At 41.0% G+C, this 13,094-nt stretch overlaps 1 protein-coding gene across 6 annotated transcripts in view; it reads right to left on the bottom strand.

Moving 5' to 3' along the window:
* Nucleotides 1-13,094, bottom strand: part of PRRC1 (proline rich coiled-coil 1) — a 44,184-nt gene that overhangs the window by 29,808 nt on the left and 1,282 nt on the right. For 2 of the 6 annotated variants that reach the window (XM_034773766.1, XM_034773768.1), the window contains exons 2-4: nt 3,405-3,539; nt 1,619-2,026; nt 852-1,015 (exon numbers count right to left, since the gene is read on the bottom strand). In XM_034773766.1, the coding sequence (XP_034629657.1) occupies nt 852-1,015; nt 1,619-2,026; nt 3,405-3,519 (687 nt within the window). In that variant the 5' untranslated portion in view covers nt 3,520-3,539. Of the gene's footprint in view, nt 1-851; nt 1,016-1,618; nt 2,027-3,404; nt 3,557-5,959; nt 6,073-13,094 lie in introns of those variants that run through there. The other 4 variants (XM_034773772.1, XM_034773769.1, XM_034773767.1 and 1 more) reach the window with 3 other exon arrangements.

Here is a 13,094-nt window from a genome sequence, read left to right as displayed (position 1 = left end):
GTGTTTGAGATCTATAAGATAGCATTGATCCCAATAGCATTGATCGCAGACCACAGGGGAGAGTTCTCTACTCAATGATGGGAAAACATATGCCCCAGTGATGGTGAGAAGCAGTAAGCCTCTTCTGGGGCAGCACCAACATCTACGGTGCTCGCAGTACCAGAGTCTGTACCAGTGCCAGTAGGTGTCTTGGCATCAATGATGGATCCAGTTCTGCCCTAGTCTCATCCCCCAAGACCAGGGTTAACAATGAGTGGTGCATTATTGGAGCCAGGACTAGGGCCAGCAGAATCTGCTGCATAGTAGCCTGCCCTTTCTCAGTTCTTGAGTCTGTACAGGGCTTGGACTTCTCTGTGAATGCTTTGCGGCAGTCTGTCCTTGTGGGATGAGAGTGAGTCTCTTCGTGACTGTCTACCTCTATTTTTGGAGCACCCCTTCTTGGTACTTGATTTCAAAACATGAGGTTTTGGTGCTAGCTTCAAAATTGATGTCGAGGGCAGCTTCAGTGCCAAGAATGCCTGTACCAGATCTTCCCACGGAGCAGTCTTCATGGTAGTTGAACATAAAAGATAAGTAGTAGTGCTGAAGACTTCGTAAGGTTTTGAAGTTTATCCTGAGTTATGAACTAGTGGTCTGACAAATGCCAGGCTCTAGCTCGTTGCCACAGGCAGTAAGAGGGAACAGAGGGAGGGATGCAGCCTTCCTGCCATTAATGCCTTCTGATCTCACATGCATGAAGTTCATGTGCACCTAAGTGGGATCCATACTAACACATACTTGAAGAACCTATGATACATTTTAGTCTGTTAAAAGACTTAACCCACAAATGGTAAAAGAAAAAAAAAAATTACTTTTATAAATCCCCAGAGGCCCCCAGCAGATGCTTCATTCTGTATGCCAGCTCCTCTGGGGTCTTCATGCTCCTCTGGGAAAGTTATTGCAGAGCCACTTCCAGTTCCGGGCATCAGAGAGGATGGGAAAGTTGTTTGTTGAGTAACAGGATTTGTCAAGACACCTGATAAGCAAAAACAAGCCACACACAAACATTCATGTATCTTACCACAATTAATTTGCTATAGCAATATTCTTTTAGCTGTCTTAAAGCAATACAGAGGCTGGAAATAAGAAAGCAGAAGCCAGCACCACATGACCAGCCAGCTCTCTATATATCACCAGCTAGTTTAGAAACTACTGCATTAGAGTATAATTTATAGATTCAAAATGTTATACTATAGTATTGTACAGCAAGTGGAGTTTCTTCCCTGTTCTGAACAGAGCCCGCATACATTACGTACAGTGGAGTTTGGCTACACAGGTTATCCTGAGTAACTTTTTGTTTTAGTTGCATTTTTTCCCCTAAACTTGTATGTTCCTAGGGTTTCCCTGAAATGACACTTCTATCCTAGACCATGACTACTTCTCCCCAAAAGAGCCACTCCCACCTCTTTATACTCAAAATGAGTTAGATACACCTGACATAATACAGAAGTCAGCCAGCATTTCTCTACAGGGAGGCAGGTTGAATAGAAAAATGCTGACACCCTACTACCCCTTATGTTACACATAAGGTCACTAATGAGAACTTGCCTCATCTTACAAAGACAGAACAAAATACTACCTGTGACTGAAGGTGCAGAAAACGATGGCATCAGCGGGGTCTGTGGTGCTCGCCCAGCATGACCTCTGGTAATGTCATAGGATGAAGCAATGGAAAATCCTGAAATGGGGGGTGCCGTGGGAGGTGCAGAAAGGTTAGGGCTAGGAATACAGCTTAGGGGAGGAGGTGTTGAGAAATGGGACATGGCACCGCTAAAAGCTGAAGCGGTTGGAGGGGTAATAGGAGGTGGGGCAGGAGTTAAAGGGGGTGCAATAGTTGAAACTGTTGCAGAAGGCACAAATGGCAAAGGCGCGGATGACCTCATAGGAGGAAGTGAAGACACTAGGGGTGGTAGAGGTGTGGAGAATGATTGAGGAGGGAAAGATGGGAGAGGGGATATGTCTGGAGCAGTGAGAGAACTGGACAAAGCTAGGAGGGGAAAAAACAGAAAAAAGAAAAGGCACTTTAATAAAAAGTTATCATAGCTTTAAAATTCTTTACAAAATATCTGAATAAGATACCTAAAGCTTTTCCCCAAAAAATAAGTTTGAGTTCAAAACCTAGTTGTATGAAGTAATGATTCCAGTTACAAGTAAACTTTCACCAAAAAAGTAAGTGATTCCCCATCTTCCACTGTGACCCCCATCAGATATCAAGCTAGACAGCAGCAGGATGGATCAGTATTTGAATGGAGACTTCCACAAGTGGCCTCACGTTTTGCCAGTTCAATAGGTGACAATCTGCTTTCTGAGTCACTACTCAGTTAACACTCCAACATGATATTAGGAGGAATTGTGCTACTGGAAGAAGTTTTCATTAGAGATTCTGTAAGACTTTAACTAGATTCCACCTTGAATTATTAAATTCCAACTACCTTAATTTCACCTAAGTTTTAACTAGACAGGTATGATGTATTCTGCTATACTTCCTGTGCTAAACTCTTCGGTAGTACTGCTATACACTGTTAACAGCTTCCACATTTCACCTCAGTAGCGGTTACCTTTCGGTACTGTGAAATGATTGCTGTGTGTGATGGCAGTATAAAGTGTAGAGAGTACTTTGAGTTTAAGATACATAATAATGCAAATTAACAAGAAAAGAATACTTTAATGATATAAGGTGACGGGCGTGAAGGGAAGAGTTAGGAAATGCTTAAATTAAGGTTCTCACGTCAACATTATTGCATACCCCATGGCACCAACTGCTATTAAGAGAAGAGTGCCTATGTAAAAATGATACCATCGTTCTCAACAGTTCTGATCCCTGTGTGAATTCAAAATCGTTACAAAAATAACTCATTACTTTTTATGCCTTTTAGTAATTCAGAGGCAAAACAACTACTGGAAAGTGCACTAGATTCTAAGTTTCAACTGGAAGGTCAGATGTTACTCTGAAGTTGCACAAAATGGTGCACACACTAGAAAATCAGGTCAAGTGAGCAGGTTATTTCCCCACATGATCCTGCAAAATCTTCAGATTATCTACAGTACTAGCCAACTCTATTACTATTCCCTACACAGCAGTCAAAGCCTCTATCTTCCCCACCCACTCCTCTATAAAAACCCTAGACATACACCCACATCATTTCTTATAGAAGTGTAAGTTTAAAAAGCCATATTCTTAAAAGATGCAGCAAGTCATTTAAGGAGCACACTATTGGGATTAAGGAAGAAATTAAGTTCTTCAATTTAGTCTGGAGAAGTGCACTGCAATTATACTGATTATAATTTTGCTTTCGCTTGGACTAATTGCTATGCTTCAAAACACATGAACAAGCAAAACCCAGTTGCTTGGAAGCCTCTTATACCTAATGAGACAGGTGTGGTGGTGGTGGCAATGGTGATACCAGCAGCTACTGCCCCTGCTGTGCTTGGCGGGGGAGTGCCAGGTGGGGTCGTCTCTATTCCACTCTCTTCCATCATTTTTCTTCAGCTACAACAAACTGCAGAGAAACAAAATCTGTATTGAGAAATAAGACAAAACTATTTCAAACTGAATTACAAAGAAAGGAGCATGCTATAGTGGACTAGATGCTGGTTTAGGAGCCCAGGACAGTTCAAATACCAGTTCCAAAAAGAGTCTTTTGAGGAGCCCTAGACAAACCATTTATTCAGTGTCTCGCACATCTGTACAGTAATATTCTTTTCCCACCTTATACTAGAGACTATGTTTCAAATTCAAAACTTCTCTCTGAAATCCTTACTTCTAAAACACCTTTCATTTAAGGATATGAAATATGTTACAAATAACAGCATTTCTGCCGCCCCAAGCAAAAAAAAAAAAAAAAAAAACCCGCAATCGCGATCGGCAGCGGCAGGTGGGGGAAAAAAAAAAAAAAAAACACGACGGGGTCGGGGACGGCAGTTCAGCGGCAGGTCCTTCGCTCCTAGAGGTAGTGAGGGGCCTGCCGCCCCCGAATTGCCGCAGGTGCCGCCCCTCTCCCTTGGCCGCCCCCAAGCACCTACTTGTTAAGCTGGTGCCTGCCCTGGTTACAAACACTAAACCTCACAAAATCCACACAAAGCAGATAAGTACATATTGCCATTTTACAGATAGATAAACTAAAGCACTCAGACTGTGCACTTGTTTTCAACAGGGTGCTGAGCACATCAACTTATTTCAAAAGAAGATGTGGTAGCAATTCTGTAAATTCAAGTGACTTGCCAAAGATCACAAAGGAAACCATTGGCACATCTGGGAACAAAACCCATGAAATCCTGAGTCCGTGTCCTCTGCTTTAACTATGACCTTGTTTATATTCAACTTGTGCTGATGTAACTAATTGAATATAAAAATCTATGTTGTTATACCAGTGCAAGTCCCTAATACTGACACAATGGAAAACAGTTTTAAATGGCACTTAAAGTGACTTACTGCATTAAGCTTAAGCACAATTTAAAGCAGATTCAATGTGTCTACACTAGGGGGTTACCCCCGGTGTAACCAGATGGATTTTTATAATGATTTAGCTACAGCAGTTGATGTTTACCAAAACAGACAAGCCCTATGGGACCACACTATCTCTTCCTCACTAATCTAATGAGAGCATCAAAGACTAATACTGAATGACAAACTGTCTTCTTTCACCACCAGGATCAGTACAGGATAGGAGTGTCTTTCATCATGCTAAAACACTGGAAAATCCATTTTACTGCAAGAAACATGAAACCATACCCTTGCTTAAAAATACCTTATTAAAAAGGTAGCACAAAATGTGTGGGAAGCAGGAGAGAGAGATGGGGGAAAAACATGCAAATGAATTCTCAACTTTCCTTTTCTCCCATTTCTGATTTGTATTCTACAGTACAAAGGTAATTTAAAATAATAAAATAATAATAATAATGTCTTGTCTCTCAAGTCTGGTAAACCAGGTACCGGTAGTTATTATTTGCTTCTTGGAAGAATGTTTCCTAAGGTAGCTATAATGAAATACAAATCCCATGTGAACTCATTATATGTATAACAAATAGACTGAATCTTGATAAGAATTGTCCATAATATCCATTACGTCAGGAGCTATCAAGCTCTGCCAGCATATTCCTTTAACAAGGCACACTGGGAAGGTCTTGGAAAATGTGCTAAAAATGCAATACAATACACATATAGAAACTTCCACTTAGAAAATTACAGGGTTTTTTTCCTCCTAGTAAAAAGTCATATTCCATGTAAAAAAGCCTAAATAGTCAGCTACTGATTTAACACTAAAAATGTTCACATTCTTGTTACCTTGTTATTCTTGAGGAAGGTAAAATATATACCTTCATATACACACACACACAGACATACAGCTAAGAGAAGGTATAGCAACAGTCAATTCTGACACATGCTCACAGGTGAACTGTAAAGCTCCTGAGAATAAATGAAAGTTTAAATTATACAAGGAACAGTTCTGTCGCCCCTGGAAAACACAAACAGAAGGCTTTGCACAAAAGGTTCAGGTGACAAGGAGGGAGATGGAATACTTGACCCAAGCTACAGAAAGGCAACAGATCCATTCCATGTCCACTATGCAGTGCTCTTCATGGCTGAGGTCCTGCAACATGGGGGGAATTCCCCATATGCCATTAGATCTACTTTCTACAAGCCAGCCCCTTTCTTCCCCAGCTCAAAACCTCTCTCCATTCAAGAACAGATGAAGGACCTCTGAAGCAGCATTCTGCAGCCTGTAGGGGTATGGATCCTGTCTGCAGAATCTCTGCATCCACCCCAGTCCCCTGCAGTGGAATGGCATTGGGTAGGGCCTTCCATTAAACTTACCTGGGCTGAAGGATTTGTTTTTAATAGCATGTTTTTAAAAAGCTAACAGCACAAGTTTATATTTCACAATAAAAACATTCCTAAAGCTCTTCCTCCTTCAATTACCTGCCAAAAATCCAAAGTTGTTTTTACGGCTGTGAAGACATTAGTTATTCTTGAGCAAACAAGAAATTCTCAATTCAGATCCTAGCAGACAAGTTTACTCCTAAGGGAATTATGCACAAAAAAAAAAATAAATAAATAAAAAATTCTGAGCACATTTTAAAATTCTGCGTACCTTATTTGTCAAAATAACACAATATCACACCCGTTTCAATTATTTTTGAAAACTTTACCCTTCCAGTCTTTTAGTCTATTCTCATATTTTTACCCTACCCCCCACAGAGTTACCATATTTCCAGTTTCCAAATAAAGGATACTGCCTTTCACTATGGGTGAGGGGAGAGTTGGGGGAGGGTACAGTTGCGGGGTGCTGGAGGGGTGTTTGTACTGGGAGGGGAGATTTGGCGGATGCTGGAGTGGGTACGTGGGGCCTTAATCTTGAGATGGAGGGGCAGTGCCACCCCCTGTCACAGTGGCAGGGAGGCTGGCGCAGACCCAGAACATAGAGCAAGTCTGTCAGTCAGGGCCTCCTTGCAGGGCTCTCCCCCTGCCCAGGGCTGGGAGCCAGTGCCTGGGTGGGCAGGATCCAGCAGCTGCAAGGGACCAATCAAATGTGGATGCAGGGGAGGGACCAATCGCAAAGCAGACCAATCAGGGCTCTTTCTGAGCTGCAACATCTGCTCTGCAAGAAACCCGGACATTTTCTCTTATTAGAAAAATTTGCCTGGACAGAGGGTGGAGCATCAAAAACAAAGTGGATAAAAATCAACGATTTTAAAAATAAATAAATCAACCAATCAGATTTTTTTTAATTTAAATCGGATTTCTTTGATAAAATGCTTTTTGAGGAAAAAAGCAATCTAAAGATAGTTTTAATTAAGATACAGTATAGCTCAAAAATCTCATAATGGAATAGGGATTATAAATTCTAATTCTATAGTATGAGACAATATATTTATGTAATGCTGAAGAAAAGTTTTATAAATGAGTTCCAATAGTTCATGGATTAGGGACCCAACCTTATGGGGTTCTAGAGGCTTCTGCATAGATTATTTAGGTTAATCTTTCTATCTATTCAATGGGACTCAGCCTAGCAGACACCATCAGAGATGCTTAGTTTTGCAGTTCTCGAACTGTGGATTTGTGTCTCCAGAGGTAACACGCTTGTTAACAGCGAAAATGTTTTAAATAAATAAATAAATAAATAGAGAAGAGAAATAACAGACCTCAACCGTATTGTCCCTCTGCAAATTTGCGTACACAGAGTCAATCCCTTACCTCTCTCTAAAAGTGCAAAGTTTCAAAAAGTTCAATGAATAGAAGATTGTTGGGAGTGTAATACAGGGTTCTCAAACTGGGGCCACCGCCTGTGTAAGGAAAGCCCCTGGCGGGCCAGGCCTGTTTGTTTACCTGCCGGGTCCACAGGTTCGGCCAATCGCGGCTCCCACTGGCCGCGGTTCGCCGCTCCAAGCCAATGGGGGCTGTGGAAAGCGGTGCGGGACAAGGGATTTGCTGGCCGCCGCTTCCCGCAGCCCCCATTGGCCTGGAGCGGCGAACCGCGGCCAGTGGGAGCCGCGATCGGATGAACCTGTGGACCCGGCAGGTAAACAAACCGGCCCGGCCCGCCAGGGGCTTTCCCTACACAAGCGGCGGCCCCAGTTTGAGAACCACTGGTGTAATAGACCTGGACAAGGAAAAGAAGTCTGGAGATAAATGTGAGAAGCGAGGGATATATGCTTGTTTTGTTAAAATACTGTATGTTTGCTGCTGAAGAAAAAAATCCAGAATATTTAACATTGTTGTTTTAGTTAAATAAAACAATTTAAATGTCTGGTGATGTTCTCCTTCTAATACAGCCTGGCCAGAATATCCTCCAAATATCAATGATTAACTTGTTGAATTTGAGATATTTATGAAGTTATTGGGAGGTGAACTATCTGCTTCAATTACCTTTGGTAAATGAAATAACCAAACAATCATTCGGTTTTCTGATATAGCTGTAAAACTAATCTGAAAAGTTTACAAAATAAATCACTGTTTAAAAATGTATAGTGTGTACCTTCTAAAAATGAAATTTACATCTATCTCTGAGTTGTGGAGAATATGTATTAAGGTTATAACAACCAACAAGAATGCACTTTTATATAGAAAACCATTATTAAATCGAGTCTTCCTGATTAATTATTTAAATCAAATCCACCCTGATCAAAAAAGAGGCAATGTCTGGGAAAACCTGGACCTAGTAACTCTAGTCACCTAGTCCCCCTGCAAGACCCTCCCCTTTTACTCTCAATCTCCCCTCCTGGAAAGCAGTGGCCCCTCCTTGCAACTCTCAGCTGTTGCTCCTGCCTCTCCCTGAGGGGTGCAGTTTGCCACCTCTGGCAACTGCTGCACAGGGAAGGGACTCAGCCACACCAGGTGACCAAGTGGAGCCAGCAAACCTGGGAACAGGTTTGTCCACCCGTGCAGGTTCACTGCGAGCTAGGCTCTGCTGGGGCAGCCAGCAGCACCAATTCTGCAGGAAAAAATGAAATTCTGCCCAGAACATTAATTCTGTGCAAATTCTGCATTGTGTAGCGGCACAGAATTCCCCCCAGGAGTAAGACAAGTAAAGAAGTTATTGGTCAAAAAGACTAAAACACGTAAGCTATTTGAGCAACTCTCCCTAACACCAATGCAACTGAAGAAGCAGGTTTTTTACCCATGAAAGTTTATGCCCAAATAAATCTGTTAGTCTTTCAGGTGCCACCGGACTCCTCTCCATAACACGTTCATTAAACAGCAGTATTCCAGATAATGCTGTGAATAAATGCTGTTGATAGGGTTTTTTTTTTCCCCCCTAAATATATTTACACACACACACACACACACGGAATGACTGAACAGGTTCCACGTGGAACTTTCTCAGTGGTTTACTACATACATTTTCCAGAATGATTATAGGCTCAAGAGCTAAGGAACAAATAATCTAATCTAGAAAATAAGGTGTAAACAGAATACTTAAATAGAAATCTATCATCTTGATTCTCCATTACCATGCATTCTATATAGTTATTTACATTTATGTGGAATGAGTGCTAAGTGGGCAACAGCACTGCCTACCCTAAGTGTTCACATATCACAGGTATGCCCCTAAAAATCATGACTTTAAAATATATTTTGTGATTTTAAGTTTGCCTTCTAGTTCTTGAGTCGTTGAGGGGAAACTGCCTGCCCCAAAATGTGTAAGAGCATTTCAAGTTTATATATATATATATATATATATATATATATATAAATAAAATGCCATGCCACTGGCAGTTCAGAGGGGAACGTCTCCTTACCCCTTCTTAACCCCGTGTCCATCTCCCAACCCCCACTATCAGTAGCCTGTATCCTTCCCCACTCTATCTTGCTTGCCTCCTAATCCACACACTCTTCCCCTCACCCTTCCATGCTCACATACAGTCTCCAAACCTTAAGTTCACCTACCTCCACTTTTTCGCCTCTTATTCCTTTACAGTAACCTACCCCTCACGTTTTTCCTCTGCCAACCTCTATTCCCTCACCTTCCTCAGTCTGCCTCCTACAAACACATACGACCCATCAAGCCATTGTGAATAAGGGCAAATGTCATGATTTTTTAAGCCAGGAACTGTGAGATCATAGGAAACTTAAAAACACCCAAATATCACAAAGCCCATGGTAAAGAAACCCCACAAGAATTGGCAACACTGCAAGTATAACATGCTTCCAAATTAAAAGTATCCACTCTCAGTTTGCACAGGTGTAAGCGATTATGAAAGGAGCAAGACAGTGGAGAATCAGGCCCTTAGATATAATTCTAGAGAATTAAAAGAGAGCAGGTATGGAAGAATAAGAGAAACCAAAAGAGGACAAATAAGGTTTGAAGACTAGTCACCACACAACTAAGCTGCTGAAAAATGTCCTGAAGAAAAATGCAGAGGCAAAGTGCCTATCAGGATCAGGCCCCAAATCCTTAGTCTCTACCAGCTTTGGCAGTGGCCTTTGTCTTTACTATTACTCCCAACCTCATATTAAAGTTATTTAGCTACAGAAAAACCTCTCTTTCTCCTCGCTGCTCCAATCCACAAACCCATAATTCTCAGCAAGTAATCCTTGAAGGTTAAACCCCACTTTCAAGCAAAGATTTAGTTTTACATATTTACAGAGCCCTACAGTGAAGTCTCTCTTCCTAAGACGTCACTGCTGCTACACAAATACTACATTATAACCTACTACCAAAAATAAAATGTTTATCCACATATATTAGCAACATGCATTGTGGTATTTTCATCTTTATTTACCACAAGAACATTCAGTCAGCAGTGGATTACCCAGTCCTTAATGCAAATTAGTAAAGTCTATTTTAGGGTATGTCTACATTGCAATTAAACACCCGCGGCTGGCCTATGCCAGTTGACTTCACCTCACAGATCTCAGGCTAAGGGGCTGTTTCACTGTCATATAGACTTCCAGGCTTGGGTGCAGGCCTGGAAGTCTACACTACAACGAAACAGCCCTGCAACCCAAGCCTGGGGAGCCCGAGTCAGCTGGTGTGGGCTAGCCTGGGGGTGGGGGGGAGAGAGGGGATGTTTGCAGTGTAGAAATGCCTCTAGTCACTTTCTCCTCACACCTACTGCTGCCTTTTCTCAGATGATTAAAAAAAAATTCTGAACATAACCCACAAAACCAATACTTCCTATGTCAAAGTTGACCTAATACAAGCCCCACAAACCAGTCCAAAAATATAAAATCCAGGAGACAAAGAATTACAAGCAGAGTCAAGCAAGTGTGTAATTAGCCCAAAAGAAATTGTGCTCCTGCCATCTAGCGGTTTGTGACTAAAAGTTCATTTAGTGAGTCTGGTCATGTCACCAAATTTGGAAAAAACCCAAAGTTGAGTGCATTCTATATGATTACATTAAAGTGTTTATTAAACTAAATTAATATCATAAAAGTAGCACATTCCTAACAGCTCCTTGCCCTGTAGCTTTGTTTACAGAGATTTTTTTTTTTTTTAAATTTGCCACTAAAAAGTTCCTTTAATATAGATCAAGTTTTCAGAAGAGTTTAATATAAAACTCAGCAGGGTTAGGTTACTAAATGACAAGGGGGTGGGAGTGAGGAAAAAAAAAAACTGGTCTATGCTAATGCTACCACTGTGTCCAGCAATGTTAGAGCTGCACCAGTACTAGAGCAATCATGGGAGCTTTTAACAAGAAGAATACTTAGTACAGACAAGGTCTGTGCCTCTTTGAGGTGTAACAACAGGTCTGTCTCAACTTACGCGGGGGTTCCGTTCCACGGTTAGCGCGTAAAGCGAAAACCGCATATAACCAAAACCCCATTGAGTTCAATGGCGGGCGAAATCGCCCGCACTACAGGTACAGTATTAAAATTGTTGTTTTTCTCTTTTTTTGTTTTTGCTGACCGCATAAAGTTGAAATCGCGCATGTTAAATGCGCATAAGATGCAACAGACCTGTATTTACTTTATTCCAAGTGCAGAGCCAATACAGCCAAGGAAGAGGGAGCTGAATTCTAGTCAGTTGTTAGCCTTTTCCCCCAAATTGTCAGTTAATAGCTTGATTTTCCAAGGTGTAAAGCACCCATAACTCTCATTTGCTTCAGCAGGATGTGTGGACATTCAGCACTTAAGAAAAACCAGATAATAAATTCTGACTGCACAACTTTTTTTTTTTTTTAAGTGGTGATTATGTTAGAAGCAGAAAAAAAAAAGTTTAATTTTAGAGATCAAAGGTTGAGCTTGCTGAGTTGGCAATCAGAAAAAGTTTACTTTTAAAAATCAAAAGCTATGAGAAGTAACTGAAAAATGTGAAACCAAATAATGTATATATTTGTTTTTCTGACTATAATCTTAATTTAAAATCATTTTCAGGTTATGTCCCAAAAATATGGGAATTGATAATTAAGGATGAACTACTTACAAATGAAGACCACCCAAAATTGAGAAGGTTAAAGTCAATTTCTAGAACTGAATCAGTTTGCAGTGGTGCTGTTTAACAGTTAACCCTTAACAAGCAGATTTCCACAGTTGAGTAGACATCCATGTTAACAGACAAAGCACAGTAGAATTATCTTGAGAGGCTCAGGCTTAACCTGAGAAGTGAATAAGCTCAGTAATCAATTAAAATACCAGACTCAAATGTTATTTAATACTTTTTTTAATATGTAACAGGCAATGTTTCTATAACTAGGTGTGAAAAGGTAATATTGGGTTAACACCTAAAGCACTGGTTAGGCTCATTAAGTAGAATTTTTGTTAATACTCTCCTGATCAAGCAGCAGATGTCCTCATGCATGGCCAATTAACTGCTAGGAGGCATCCCCAAATGAGCAGCCATCCTGAATACACACATTCTAATTAAGGGATATATAGGCACAGATATAAATAATACTCATTTATGAACTGTAGCCCTTCTCATCTTCTAAGCCTATGGCTGGACTAGAGAGCTTACACCAGTTGCACTATATCAATGGGATGTGCTTAGGTCAGTATAACTTATGTCTCTTGGGGTTGGCTTTATTCGTAAGTGGTAGTGCAGACATAGCTTAAGTCTTTTCTAGATATTAAACCATTATTTCCCAGGCAAGATGGGCATCAGGTTAGTTTGGGGGTGGGAGTGTGTGGGTAGAGGAAAGGATTAACATGGCTAGGGAAAGCTGAAGGACATCAGATTCATACCACGCTATACATACTGTTAACATATTGTTTCATCTGCATATAAAGCGGGGAGCTGACTCAATAAAATCCATCCTATTTACCTCAGACAGCCAACCTCATTAAAGGCCACAGAACAGAAACAGCTCACAGGTACTGGGGTAAAGACTCAAGCTCTGCCACCCTATCTTTCTCTTTTGTGGCACTCAGCTCATTCTTGGGCAACACAAAAAAGATAACAGCAACTATCAGAACATGCTGTGATACCCATCTGCCAATCAATGGGGTGGCTTCTTCAACAAAAGGTCAGGTATTATAATTGAGTAATTAATCTTGACCAGCCTCCTGAAGAAGCTAAGCAAATGATGTTAGTTCCATTTGACAGAAGAGGATCCCACACATTTTTTAATGCAGATGGGCAGGCCCCTCAGGTGACAGAGCCTTGCTGATGTAA

The sequence above is a fragment of the Trachemys scripta genome, chromosome 6, assembly GCF_013100865.1.
Source record: "Trachemys scripta elegans isolate TJP31775 chromosome 6, CAS_Tse_1.0, whole genome shotgun sequence".
NCBI classification, from domain to species: domain Eukaryota; kingdom Metazoa; phylum Chordata; order Testudines; family Emydidae; genus Trachemys; species Trachemys scripta.
The sequence above is the reverse complement of the archived record's forward strand: the minus strand, read 5'-3'. Positions and strand labels throughout refer to the sequence as shown.